Source organism: Sapajus apella, unplaced genomic scaffold (genome assembly GCF_009761245.1).
Source record: "Sapajus apella isolate SASKATOON/1434 unplaced genomic scaffold, GSC_monkey_1.0 scaffold102, whole genome shotgun sequence".
Taxonomy (NCBI): domain Eukaryota; kingdom Metazoa; phylum Chordata; class Mammalia; order Primates; family Cebidae; genus Sapajus; species Sapajus apella.
The window spans coordinates 6,986,189-6,999,407 of record NW_022437042.1 but is presented as its reverse complement, the minus strand read 5'-3'; the positions used below and the strand labels follow the sequence as shown (position 1 = coordinate 6,999,407).

The 13,219-nt window shown below is 34.0% G+C and overlaps 1 protein-coding gene across 12 annotated transcripts in view; it reads left to right on the top strand.

Annotated features, from left to right (window-relative positions):
- THOC2 (THO complex 2) overlaps positions 1–13,219 on the top strand; it is a 129,223-nt gene that overhangs the window by 108,184 nt on the left and 7,820 nt on the right. For 3 of the 12 annotated variants that reach the window (XM_032258432.1, XM_032258429.1, XM_032258430.1), the window contains exons 31-38: positions 702–1,132; positions 1,344–1,402; positions 2,895–2,930; positions 8,019–8,156; positions 8,499–8,568; positions 8,651–8,808; positions 10,674–10,750; positions 11,224–11,269. In XM_032258432.1, coding sequence (XP_032114323.1) covers positions 702–1,132; positions 1,344–1,402; positions 2,895–2,930; positions 8,019–8,156; positions 8,499–8,568; positions 8,651–8,808; positions 10,674–10,750; positions 11,224–11,251 — 997 coding nt within the window. In that variant the 3' untranslated portion in view covers positions 11,252–11,269. Of the gene's footprint in view, positions 1–701; positions 1,133–1,343; positions 2,216–2,813; positions 2,931–8,018; positions 8,157–8,498; positions 8,569–8,650; positions 8,809–10,673; positions 11,196–11,223; positions 11,270–13,219 lie in introns of those variants that run through there. The other 9 variants (XM_032258427.1, XM_032258423.1, XM_032258424.1 and 6 more) reach the window with 6 other exon arrangements.

The window sequence follows — 13,219 nt, the reverse complement described above, 5'->3', positions numbered from 1 at the left end:
TTTTTGTGTGTTTTTAGTAGAGATAGGGTTTCGCCATGTTGACCAGGCTGGTTTCAGACTCCTGGCCTCATGTGATCTGCCAGCCTTGGCTTCCTAAAGTGCTGGGCGTGAGCCACCGTGCCTGGCTAATAATTCTTCTTAATCTGCAATTCATGAATTTGTTTAGTATTTACTGGATAAAGAAATAGTTCCTTTTCTGTTTGTTTGTTTGGTTTTTTTTGTTTGTTTTTTTGGTTTTTTTTGAGACGGAGTCTTGTTCTGTCACCCAGGATGGAGTACAGTGGCATGATCTTGGTTCGCTGCAACCTCTGCCTCCCAGGTTCAAGAGATTTTCGTGCCTCAGCCTCCAGAGTAGCTGGGATTACAGGTGTGTGCTACCATGCCCAGCTAAGTTTTTTCTATTTTTAGTAGAGACGGGGTTTTACCATGTTGGCCAGGCTGGTCTCAAACTCCTGACCTCAAGTGATCCACCCTCCTCGGCCTCCCAAAGTTCTGGGATTACAGGCGTGAGCCACTGCACCTGGCCATTGTTTCTTCCTTTTTACTTGTCTTAAAGTTGTCCTTTAGTTTTCAAAGGACACCACCTTAGTTCTAGTATTTTTGAAGTTAGTAAGAAACCCTTTATGATATATTTTATCATATATCAGACGGGATATATTTTTTGATTATTTGTCTTAAAATCCCATGTTTTTATTTTTAAGCAACAAAGCTGTTAAAGAAAATGACAAAGAAAAAGGGAAAGAGAAGGAAAAAGAGAAAAAAGAAAAGACTCCAGCTACTACTCCAGAGGCCAGGGTACTTGGTAAAGATGGTAAAGAAAAACCAAAGGAGGAGCGGCCAAATAAAGATGAAAAAGCAAGAGAAACCAAGGAAAGAACGCCAAAGTCTGACAAAGAAAAAGAAAAATTCAAGAAGGAAGAAAAAGTTAAAGATGAGAAATTCAAGACCACTGTCCCCAACGCAGAATCAAAATCAAGTCAAGAAAGGGAAAGAGAGAAGGAGCCATCCAGAGAGAGAGATATAGCAAAGGAAATGAAATCAAAGGAAAATGTTAAAGGAGGAGAAAAAACGCCAGTTTCTGGGTCCTTGAAGTCACCTGTTCCCCGATCAGATATTCCAGAGCCTGAAAGGGGCAAGTTTACCATTCTTTCTATATGCTTACCTTTTGTTATTTAAATGTATAGTTGGTTACTGTCCCCTAGTTTTGGTAGGTTACATAGGGATTTTGCTAGGGGAACTTGATTGCCTTACAAGTTGGTGTGGTTTTTTTTTTTTTTTTTTTTTTAAGTGTTTAGAAAACTAAAAATATACCTTATTCTGACTATTTCTTTTTGTCTTAACAGAACAAAAACGCCGCAAAATTGATACTCACCCTTCTCCATCGCATTCCTCCACAGTAAAGGTTAGTATAGCCTGAGGAAGGCAGCGTCCATGTTAGGCTCACCTGTTTGGAATACCAGTGTCCTGACTTCCTTCAAGTCTTATGCCAAGCATTCACTGGAGCCACTGGAGGTTTTATATTGCATTAGAAAATGAATTTTTCTATATTGGTGGACTGATTTTTTTTTCCTATTATTTTTATTATAAAAATGTTCAAACTTCAAGGACTTGGCACTAATTTTGTAGTGTTTCAAAGTGCAAGAGAAATTTTACCCAGAAGTGCCTCAGCTGCTTTACGCAGTCTTTTTTGGAGTGCAATGGTAGCTACAAGCAAACAAATCTTTTCAGCAGAATGAAGCCTATTTTTCAGCATATTGAAGAATATATAGCACTGAAGACTTCCTGGATGATACAGGATAAACAAGTTACCTCTGAATTCAAGCTTCTTGATGAGCATCATACCGATATGTGCCTTCTAAGAAGGAGTCTTGAAAGGAGTTCCATTTTAAAGTCTCCTTGGTGATCAGTTCTCCTGTAGTTGTGTATATTCAGTGAGCATGCAGCTTCTGTTGTATCTTCCCTTGGAGGTTTGTTTATACCCTTATTGGGTTCCCAACAAGTTGAACCTTCCGTTACGATAAAAGCAGATGTGGCATCCAATCCTACCACCCAGCAAAGAGAAACCCCAGGCATTCAACTGCAGCACAAAATCGTGGGTGTAGCCTTCTTGAAGACTCAGGGTAGCCATTCCTTGCTCCACATTTAATTTTAATTCTAAAGTCATCTAATTTCATGGAATCTTTGAATTTGCAGTACGTTGAACTTTTTAAAAACTGTAAGTTACTAATTCTTCATGAAAGCACTGTGGTGGAATATTGTAGTTGATTTCTTTTTCTTTCTTTTTCTTTTAATGCTTTTTTTTTGTGTGTGTAGGAGGTGTGAGATTCACCATGATAGGCACTTTGCAAAAAAAAAAAAAAAAAAAAGTGATTACTCTTATATATTTTGTTTTCTGGTTAATGCAATGCCACTGAGTTTTCCAGCTAAGATTTAAAAAATATGTATATTTATATTAGAGTTAAAAGTAAAATGTGAAACCTCCCAATTAAAGAAGAACTATAAAAAATATAAGGCAATGTTCTTCCACAGTGACCTCCAGTATTTTAAATTTTTTGTGGAGAAAAAAATGTTTTGCTTTCTTAAATCTCTTATCTATAGCTTAAGTAGAGAGAGATGAAAAGTGTGGCATTAACATTTATTTTAAAATTCTGAACAGGGAATGATGTTTATTTCTTACATTGAGTACTTTTAATTTAGTTTTTTAACATTACAATTCCATTACATGGTTTTGTTTTTGTTTTTATTGTTGATATTCATATTGATGATGACATCATGAAATTTATCCTCACAAGAAGTAGCTGGTTTATTTCCAGGTTACAGCCATACTTCCCAAAGTTCCTCTGGGTTCTGAGAACTATGCCAGCTCACCTGTCATCTCCATTCATTTTCTACAGGACAGTCTCATCGAACTCAAGGAATCTTCAGCAAAGGTTTGAGTCTTTTAAAATCATCATGCCTAAGTAAACCAAATGTTCTTTACTTATTTTACTTAATAGATGCCCTCACCCTAGTACATTCAGTAAGCTGAGATCAGTGGGAAAAAGTACTCTGCTTACATTGAATAACCTTCAAAAATATTAAATGTTAAAACTGAAAAAACAGATGACAATGGTCCCTTTTAATGCGATTGTTACAAAATATATGTAATGCACCAACATTTCTATCATCTCTCCTTGCTTGCTGTGCTATACATTCTCCTTTTATGCTTCAAAATCTGGAAGTAAGTTTAACATTCAGGGAAGAGGTTATTGGTTTGTTTTGGGTTTATTTAATTTTTCAAAACAAATCTGCCAGGCTTTCTGACTGTTTTAGACAACCCAAAATACCAAAAAATAAATTCAGTGCATTCACATATCTGTTTTAAAAATGGACCTCATCTCAGTCCGTAAAAATTCTTTATGTATCCTTTGCTGAGGTACCTTTCTGGTAGTTGTAGCACAATATCGGAAGATACAGTTAATGTGAAATAATCATTCCCATGGAGGGGAATACTCAGTGGTTGTGTTTACATGTCAGTATTAATTCTTATCTGTTATTCTACTTTCTTGAGTATTCTAAAAATAGCGTGCAGCTTGTGTATCTTATTACAGAGTTTATTACAGTATTATAGTTGAGTTGTCCATTGTTCATGTTGTTTTGTCTTTGTTATAAAATGTGGTCCTTCGAATTTTCTACTTTGCCTCCTCTTACAAGCTACAAGCAAATGAAATCTGCTTAGCAGAATGGAGCCTATTTTTCAGCATAAATATTGCTTACCATAATTAAAATAGAAATCTGCTGAGCATGATTTCTTTACTGGTGGACCAAATGAAATTTTGAAACAGAGCCAGCTGACATTACTAACTGCTTTTAGATGTGTAGATTTATGATGAAATGTCTGTGGGTATTAGGTAAATAAGCACTAATTTTTAACAGTTTATATTAGTCAGTGTACCTGCATCCTAAAATTGTAGCATTGTTTGTAGAATATACTGTATTAATCAAAAGTCTCAGCTATACTGGGATAACTTCCATTTACTTTTATTTTTTTCTGATTTGAATGGATGTTTTATTTGAAGTAGATATTGGGATTATTCTGAAATATGCTACTGAAGTACAAGCCAAAATAACATATTAGACACATCAGCTTAATATTATTTTTGAAAATTCTAAACATTCAACATGTTTTTGTTTTTTGGTGTTAGCCATAATGTCACAATACTAATGAGAGTTTTCAATACCTAGTAGGAGTTATAAAAATGTTGATATCAGGTTGGAATCATATACTACTGTTTTTTATTACATGGGATTATTATTTAAAATGATGTTCCTATTTAGGTTAGTTTTGGAAAGCTTAATTTATATTTCAATTTTGAAATCTATAGAACCTTCATTTAAAGTAAACTTTTTATTGGCTAACTTAAATATATATTGCAATATAGTAGGTTTTTAAAACCGGTTTTGATTTGTTTGTGTTAGTCTTAACCATCAGTGGGTTGTGTGGGCTATTTCAAATTAATGGGCTAACAGTGTTAACTTGTGAATATTTATTTACTGAAATACTTTGAAGCATTTTGTAACCTGCTGTTTAATTGGATTTTCTAATCGATGATGGTTCCTCACATTTGTGAAAAGGCCTTTTGAAATATGTACTGTCTCATTGCATGCTCATAACAGTGCTGTGAGGTAGACATGGCAGGTGGATAATGTCTTTTTGACAAATGAGAGACCGAAAGTTCTTTAGCTTTCCTAGTTAACACCTTGTTAGTATCAAAACATGAACTAAAATTGAGATTCATTGATTCCTAGCACCACTCATTTCAACAATAGTTGAAAGGGTTTTTGTAGCTCCTTTAGTGTGTTTGCCTTGGTTTTTAAAAATTAATAGCAATTCAAGTCAATCTCTCACATCCCCCCTTTTTAAAAGTGGTGTTTTGTGGGCATTTAGAATTTAATAGATTTATTCCACATGCAACCAGAAAAAATTGAAAATGGCATATACATATGCTTCTAAAAATTATGTGACTCCTACTACTTTTCAGATCCTTAGTATTTAGCATAGTACCTGGCAGTAAGATTAGGTATTCAATAAATATTTGAAATAATCCCTTAAGTCTTTGTACTTTGGTAAAGCATGCAAAGTACTAGTTTGCATAGTAACTGGTGTTGCATTTTTATGTATCTAGAAAGTTTAATAGCATATGAATGCCTTAGAAAAAAATTTCACTGGACTTTGAGTGATCTTCAAAATTGATTATCTATAGCCTCACTGTTTCTGGGGTAGCGTTTTCTAGAGGGTTTGGAAGATTCGCATCTGTTTTCATAATTATCTTATCACTTGTACGTATAAAATTCTCTCCCTGCTTTAGTTTGACTTTTTAGTTGCGCTTTGTATAATTCTCTTTATTATTTATTTGCTATTTTTACTTTCTAATTCATGGTAAAAGCAATACACGGATTTAGCTTTTCAAATGAGATTAGCTAAAAGAAGAAAAAATCTGGCTTAGTATCCAAATCTTTTCTGTCAGTTCACTCTTTGCCCCTAATTTCCAAATAGTGTATTTCTCGTTTTGATCAATTGGGTTTTGATGTAGCAATTTTAAATGCCAGCTACATTTGATAAAGAAAATGTTAAAAAAGTACTTGTTCTAGTAATCAACCTCTCTGTAATTTAAGAGGGCATCAGTAACCACCTCAAGACAGAATTTAGCTTTTAATTTGTTTACCATCTTAAAATGAGGATTTATAACCAAACCCAAGCTTAAAAGTGAGACTCTCTTTATATAATTTGGTGAAGCTTTAATAAAATCAATGGAGCAGTGTTTTCTAAAGCAGATTTTGAAAATCAGTCAGATTCTTTTATGGACCTTAATGATCCCAATGTCAAAAATAAAAGCCAGTCAAGAACAAAACCCAGCAATGCTACGTGCAAATTCATTTAATGAATCCTTAATTTTATTTGGCAAACTTGAGTACTCACTGTGTGTACAAGGTACCAGGAAGTATGTAAAAGTAGAAAGGCACCTTAGCTCTCCTACCATACTGGAAACTATGTTACAGACAAAACTGTGTGACATGAAGTTAGTAGGGAGCACCCGTCATGAAAAAGGTAAATATAAAATGATGGAAAGTGAGTTGCAGGGTTGAGGGATGGTTGAGTGCTAATGACTTTCAGCCATCTTTGAAGGTTAAGTAGGATTGCAGGAAGTTAAGATAAAAACAAACAACCATTCTAGTAATGAGAACTGCTGGAAAGGACAGATGTTAGGGAGCAGTGATAGCCACAGCATAGAATGCATTGGGTTGCTGTATGCATCTAATTCATTAGGCAATGAGAAACTGTATGTTTTATGCAAAAGATTATTATCCGAACTATTCTGAAGAAGGAATTGAATTGGGTACTGAACTAAGAATTTCTGATTGTATATCAGTTGAGCTATGTGACTTCTTATGTCAAGAATGAAGTATTTGAACATTAATGCCAGAAGTAAGTTCTAGAAAAATTTCTTAATTTCTCGCAGTACGAAAAGCAAGTAAGCACAGTTCAAAACTTCATTATTAACAATGGTTGTGTGTGTGTATGTATGGATTTATGATCATAAACCTTTTTTTTTTTTTACTTTTATTGGCAAAAATTAATACTTAGAGAAGTCTTGAGTATTGCAGTAATATATGATTTCCTTTGTCTTAGTCATAAATAATATTAAGATATGAATAAATCTCACAATTAGAAAAATTCTTGAAGTGTCATTTAAGACATAGCCAGCAAGAGCATCTTTTAGACAAGTACTTTTATGACTATTTATCATTCTCTTGCTCTTTGTTATTAATAAGCGTTTTGTCTGTTTTATTTTGTCAACTTTTAAACATTGAAATTTTAAAGAGTCTACTTCTGCATTCTATGGCAGTATTTCTGAGCCAACTGAATTGAAAGTGTTTGGAGTTAAAAAATAAGTGTTTAATTCTCAAACTGATGGTGGTCTTTTTTCATGTATTCCTTTGAATACCAAAGAATTTCTTCATGTAAAAATATTTGAGTTTTGACTCACTATTCTATTTGTTCCTAAGGTAAATCTAGCATTGTGTAGTTATGTAATGAGTTATATTCAGTGTTTTGCTGCATAATACTTTTAATGTTTTAAACATAGGCTTGTAGCACAATTATAAATGCCATTAAGGTTAGGTATCTGATTATTTCCTGACTACTTCCTAAATATTTTATTTTACAGCATAGTTCCATATTTACAACTCACCTAAGAAGAGCTATCTCTCAATTATTTAGTTAGAATATCCTTGATGTTTGGCTGTTTTGCCTATAGCCCTTTTGGCAGAGAAAGAATAGGCAGAGGAGAATATTAGTTCATTATTTTTTAGTCTTTTGAGTTGTTTAATCATCCTTAGCTGACTAGATGGTTTTCTGAGGTATTTAGAACCAGGAAGACAAATTTCACAGTTAATTGTGATTATTTTGATCGAAATTGGAATGCTTTCAGAAGTAGAGAACATGCAGCTTTTATATTTGTAAAAAATAATTTAGGATAATCTTTTCATGGTTCATACCAAGGCAGAAAAGAATTAGTAGCAAAATCATGGCTAGGTTTTATTTTTATACTTTTGCCCGTTGTCATTATTGACTGCCTGTCAGTGGATGGTAAGACTATTTAAAATTTCCTTGATGGTGTAGAGATTTTTTTGTTTTTAACAGAGAAAGTCCAGTTACTATTTTTCATATATGGACTCTTGTAATGGTGGTTATAGGTCTTTACAATAGAGCTATAAGGAATCCTCTAGCTTGTGAATTTACTAATGAGTCTCAGTTGAGGCACAGATGAACTGGAGTTTAAATGGTAATTTTTATGAGGCCAAGAATTGCAACTTTGTATAATATGTGCCATGTCCTTTTATTTTACCTCTTATAATCCGGATAGCTGACCAGTTTTGACTCTGGGTATAATTCCCAATTGTGTTTCATTTAATAAACAAATGATGCCAATGCTGGAAAACTAATAATCTTCAGTAATATTGCCTTAATTTAACAGCTCTACATTAATCATACTCCTCCACCACTGTCCAAGAGTAAGGAGAGAGAAATGGACAAGAAAGATTTGGACAAGTCAAGGGAAAGATCCAGAGAAAGAGAGAAAAAAGATGAAAAGGACAGGAAAGAGCGGAAAAGGGTTTGTAATTTTTTTAAACTAGTTTGGAAAGCTCATTATCATGTATACCAGTGTGTATGTTGCCTTTTAAAAAATACTAGTTTGTTCCATAGTAGTCTGTTAGTTAATGATTTTATTGATATTTTTACCCTGAAGTCTTTGCATCTTCTACATTAATAAGGATCTTCAGCCTAGTAATCTCTACCAGCTCTGCTTGTCTTTCATGCCATTTTATCTAGTGTGTGATACTGCTGCAAATAATATCCTCCATTGCTAGTTATCTGTGCTCTTCTCATATAAAAATAATACATTAAAACAAAACATAAGCCCTTGGTCAATGTAGTTCACAATTCTTGGTTCTAGGATCACTCAAACAATGACCGTGAAGTGCCACCGGACTTAACCAAGAGACGTAAAGAAGAAAATGGAACAAGTAGGTAGACTTATTAATATCTTTGAAGCTATCATCAAAGTGAATTGGAAAAGGCTTTCATGACTTTCTTTTGTAATTTTAGTGGGGGTTTCAAAACATAAAAGTGAAAGTCCATGTGAATCTCCTTATCCAAATGAAAAAGATAAGGAAAAAAATAAGTCAAAATCTTCAGGCAAAGAAAAAGGCAGTGATTCATTTAAATCTGAGAAGATGGATAAAATCTCCTCCGGTGGCAAAAAGGTAAATTAGGAAAATAAAGGAATAATATGCTTTATCTTAAAAAAAAAAATCAACTCTGAAAATTTAGCAAATATTGAATTTTTTTCCTAGTCATATAGTCTTTTGTTCATTATTTAGGGGTGGAAAGAAGAGGTATTGAGGGAGGGCAGGTTATCTATTTGGGGAATTTGAGTCAGTTCATTCCCGGATTACTAGGAGGGTAGAGCTAATATACTTCTGAGATTCCTTTCCCCTCTCCATTCCACTCCCACCTACTTCTGTTGATTGAGTTTCAGCTGTTCTTTGCCTTTTCTTTTTTCTCCACCAACTCTTTGCTTTTAGTTTCTTTTTATTCCTGAAATTAAAATATGGTCACATGTATTCTTTCTGACCATCATAGTGTCATAAAGTCTTGATTGTGATTTGAAACATTTTTGCAACATTTTCTCCTAATAAACTGATTTGTTTGAAACTTGTATTTGATTTAAAAATTAAATATAAGGTACATTCTCTTACGTATTAATGGTTGATATTTAAAATGAATATCATGCATCTGTCATAAAGTAATAAGCCATTACTACAGTATAAATTGTTTACAAAACATTGTTATATATATTGAAAATATATGCCATATATTCATAGTTTATAAAACCACCTTTAGAAAATTATATGAACATTTTAATTCTATGCTTTAAAAGATAGACTGTTCTTTTATGTGTTTTTTAATTGAGATAAAATTCAAATAACATAAAATTAACCATTTTAAAGGTGTACATTTAAGTGACATTGAGTATATTTACAATGTTGTGTAATCGTCTCTATGTAGTTCGAAAACATTTTTATCACCTCCAAGAGAAAACTCTATATCCGTTTAAACAGTCACTCCCATTTCCCTTTCTCCTCAGCCTCTGGGAACGATAAATTTGTTTCTTTGTGGATTTACTTATTCCGAATATTTCATATAAATGAAATAGTACAATAATGTGGCCTTTTGTGTCTGATGTCTTAGCATAATGTTTTTGAAGTTCTTCCATGCTGTAGCATGCGTCATTTACTTCATTTCTTTTTATAGCTAAGTAATATTTTATTATGTGAATATACCATATTTATTTATCCATTTGCCAGTTGATGGACATCTGAGTTGTTTGCACGTTCTGGCTATTGTGAATAGTGCTGCTGTGAACATTTTTGTGCGGCTGTAAATATTTGTTCAAACACCTATTTTTAATCATCTTGGATATATGCCCAAGAATGGAATTTCTGGGTTATATGGTAATTCTATGTTTAACTTTTTGAGGAACGACCAAACTCTTTTCCACAGTGGCTGTACAGTTTACATTTCCACCAACAAAGTGTCAGCGTGCAAATTTCTCTATATCCTTGTCAACACTGGTTATTTTCTGTTTTTGTTTTTTTATTGTAGCCACTCCAGTAAATGTGAAGTGATATCTCATTGTGGTTTTGATTTGCATTTTCTTAATATCTAATGATGTTGACTGTCTTTTCATGTGCTTATTGGCCATTTCAAGAAATCTGTTGAGATGCTTTGACCATTTTTTATTTGGAGGGTTTGTGTTGCTCAGTTGTAAGAGTTCTTTATATATTTTGGATACTAGATCTTTATGAGATATGTTATTTGCAAATATTTTCTCCAGTTCTGTCGGTTGTCTTTTCACTTTCTTGATAGTGTTCTTTGATGCACGAATGTTTTTACTTTTGGTGAAGTTCAGTGTATCTATTGTTTTCCTTTTGTTGCTTATGCTTTTGTTGTCATATTAAGTAAGTTTTTGAAGACAAATTATTGCTGGCGGTTGATGAAAAAGGGTTTTGAGCTGTCTTTTATATTTGATTTTCTCTTCCCCAGCTAATTTTACCATTTCTTATAGGAGTCTAGGCATGATAAAGAAAAGATAGAAAAGAAAGAGAAACGGGACAGTTCAGGAGGAAAGGAAGAGAAGAAACAATATCCTTTTCATCTTGATGTTTTCAGTCAGTATAATGGAAAGCTTTGATACTGGTCATGTTTACAGTTGTACCCTTGTAGTATGTGGTTTAAATACTTAAAGTCTAGTTTTGAAATGCTCTTTCCAGTTAACTCTCTCAAAATGCGTGAAATCTGGAAGTGAGATACTTGATGTTCTTGATTTTTAAAAATACCTCCGTGGTGACTGAGATGTTTTATGCCACTAAGGGATTTATAGTCTTTTGGGTTATATTATCACAGAGAGGAAGAAAGGGAACAGAGAGTCCCTAGGGCTGGAGACACTGGGAATAGAAGGGCAAAATGATGAGGCTGACAAGCAGAGCTGGTAGAGTTTGAGGCTACCAGGCTGGTCAGAGCCATTTCGGCCTGCAAGCTGAGGCGCTGTACTAAAAGGTGAGATGCTGTTCTTTCTGCCACTCCCAAAAGTTGTTTTCCCTTAATTTGTCATCTACTCATAAGTCCTCGGACAAGCACAGATAATGAAGACTTTCAATCAAGGTGAGTATTCTCTCACCACCTTTTCATTTAATGATAAAAACATAAAATGAAGTCTGATAATGTTGAAAAAACTAGATGCATTTTAAAAGCTACAAACACTTGGTTTTTTTCACTTAAATATAATGACCAAGTCTTTGGGTATAGATGCAAAACAAGATTCAGAGTTATTTTTAGGCTGTTTTCATTTTAAGCTTGCTGATTAGCCACACATTTTTTTTTTAAGCACCAAGATATATTTAAGAACATCTGGCTTTCTCTTCACTCATTCCCATCTTCTCTGGATAGTTAATTATGTGGCTAAAGTCCTTATAGCCTTGTAAATGTTGGTGATGATATCTGCATTTTATAGGTGAAGAAACAGACTCTGAGAGGTTAAGTTGAAGAGGGTCATAGAGATATTAGCCAACAGAGCCAACACTCAAACCTTGGTCTTTCTATCTTTTAGTGTTCTCTCTTCCTTTTGCTTTCTCATGCTGATGTGTTATCCAAAGACTTTTTTTTGTGTGTGTGCCATTTTTTTCTGCCACTGCCCATGTTTTACAAAGCCAGAAAATATGGTTTGTGTTTTTAGTTAATGTGTAACTTTTTTTTTAAGGTAATGCGCTTATGCTTTATGTGAGACTTAAAAAATGTTTTACCCATTTTAAATAGCGTTTCCATTATGGTGGGTGCAGTTTTCAGACCCTAATATTTCCTTTTTTGAGCACGTATGATAATCTGAATACTTTACTGTTACTGTTTGGTGATGCCTTAGTATTATTGAAGTACCTAGGACAATTTGCCCCCTATATGTAATGGTTCCAAACAGCTGTATTTTGAAGCTACTATCTCTGCTTTTTTTATGGCCATTTTCTTCCTTCCATGTTAGCCATCATTTCATATATTAACTATACTTGCTTGTATATACCTTCCCCTAATATTATTGGGTGCTTCTAATCTTTTACAAGACCAGATAGATAACCAAGGATATTTACCAGTGTTTAAATTATAAGCGAGAGATGTCTGAGAGCCAGTTCTGTATAAGGGTATGGATTTCCTCATCTTTATTTTGGCTGCAAAGCAGGGATTTGAGAGGTTGCCATATAGTCAACACCTGATGAATGGTGTGCTTTTCCTGCTTTTTCGGTGCTTGTTAGAAAGTAGGGCAAATAAGTTATTAAAGAACATTTAGAATTTAAAAGGAAATATTATTGCTAATTCTTCAATTCTAGCTGTTCCTACCCCCATTTCAACCTTGACAACTATCTTCTCTGATGAGCTATAAACTCTTAATCCTCATCTTAATGTTTCTTTTAACCTGGCATTTGCTGTCACATGTGGTCTCCCTATTAAAAGAAAAACAAAAAGCTTACCTCTCCTATCTGCATTAGGAATTAGCCAGCCATTGTCACTGACAACTTTCACAGTGATTTTATATATCTCTCTTTACTCAGTACCTAAATATTATTATTTTGTATATGAAGGTTATGCTACAGTTTTGAGTTTTTCTTACATTGACCATGAATTTGTATTTTACCTCTCTTTATAATCTCTTAGGAGCAAAGGGATGACAAGACTGTCCAGGGTTAGATATGGTCTTACAGCAAAGCTTCTAGATTCAGATGTCCTTTTAAAAGTACATCTAGCTGGATGCCCATCCTGTTGAATTCCTCATTGACAGCTTTGTACAATACTTTCTTCATGGATAGACTCTTAATTTTGTGAGACTCTGGTTGATGTTTCTTTGTTTCTTTCTTTCTTTTGAGACAAGGAAGTCTCGCTCTTTTGCCCAGGCTGGAGTGTAATGGCGCGATCTCGGCTCACTACAACCTCCGCCTTCCGGGTTTAAGACATTCTCCTGCCTCAGCCTCTCGAGTAGCTGGGATTATAGGCATGCAACACCATGCCTGGCCAATTTTTGTATTTTTAGTAGAGCTGGGGTTTCACCATGTTGGCCAGACTGGTCTTGAA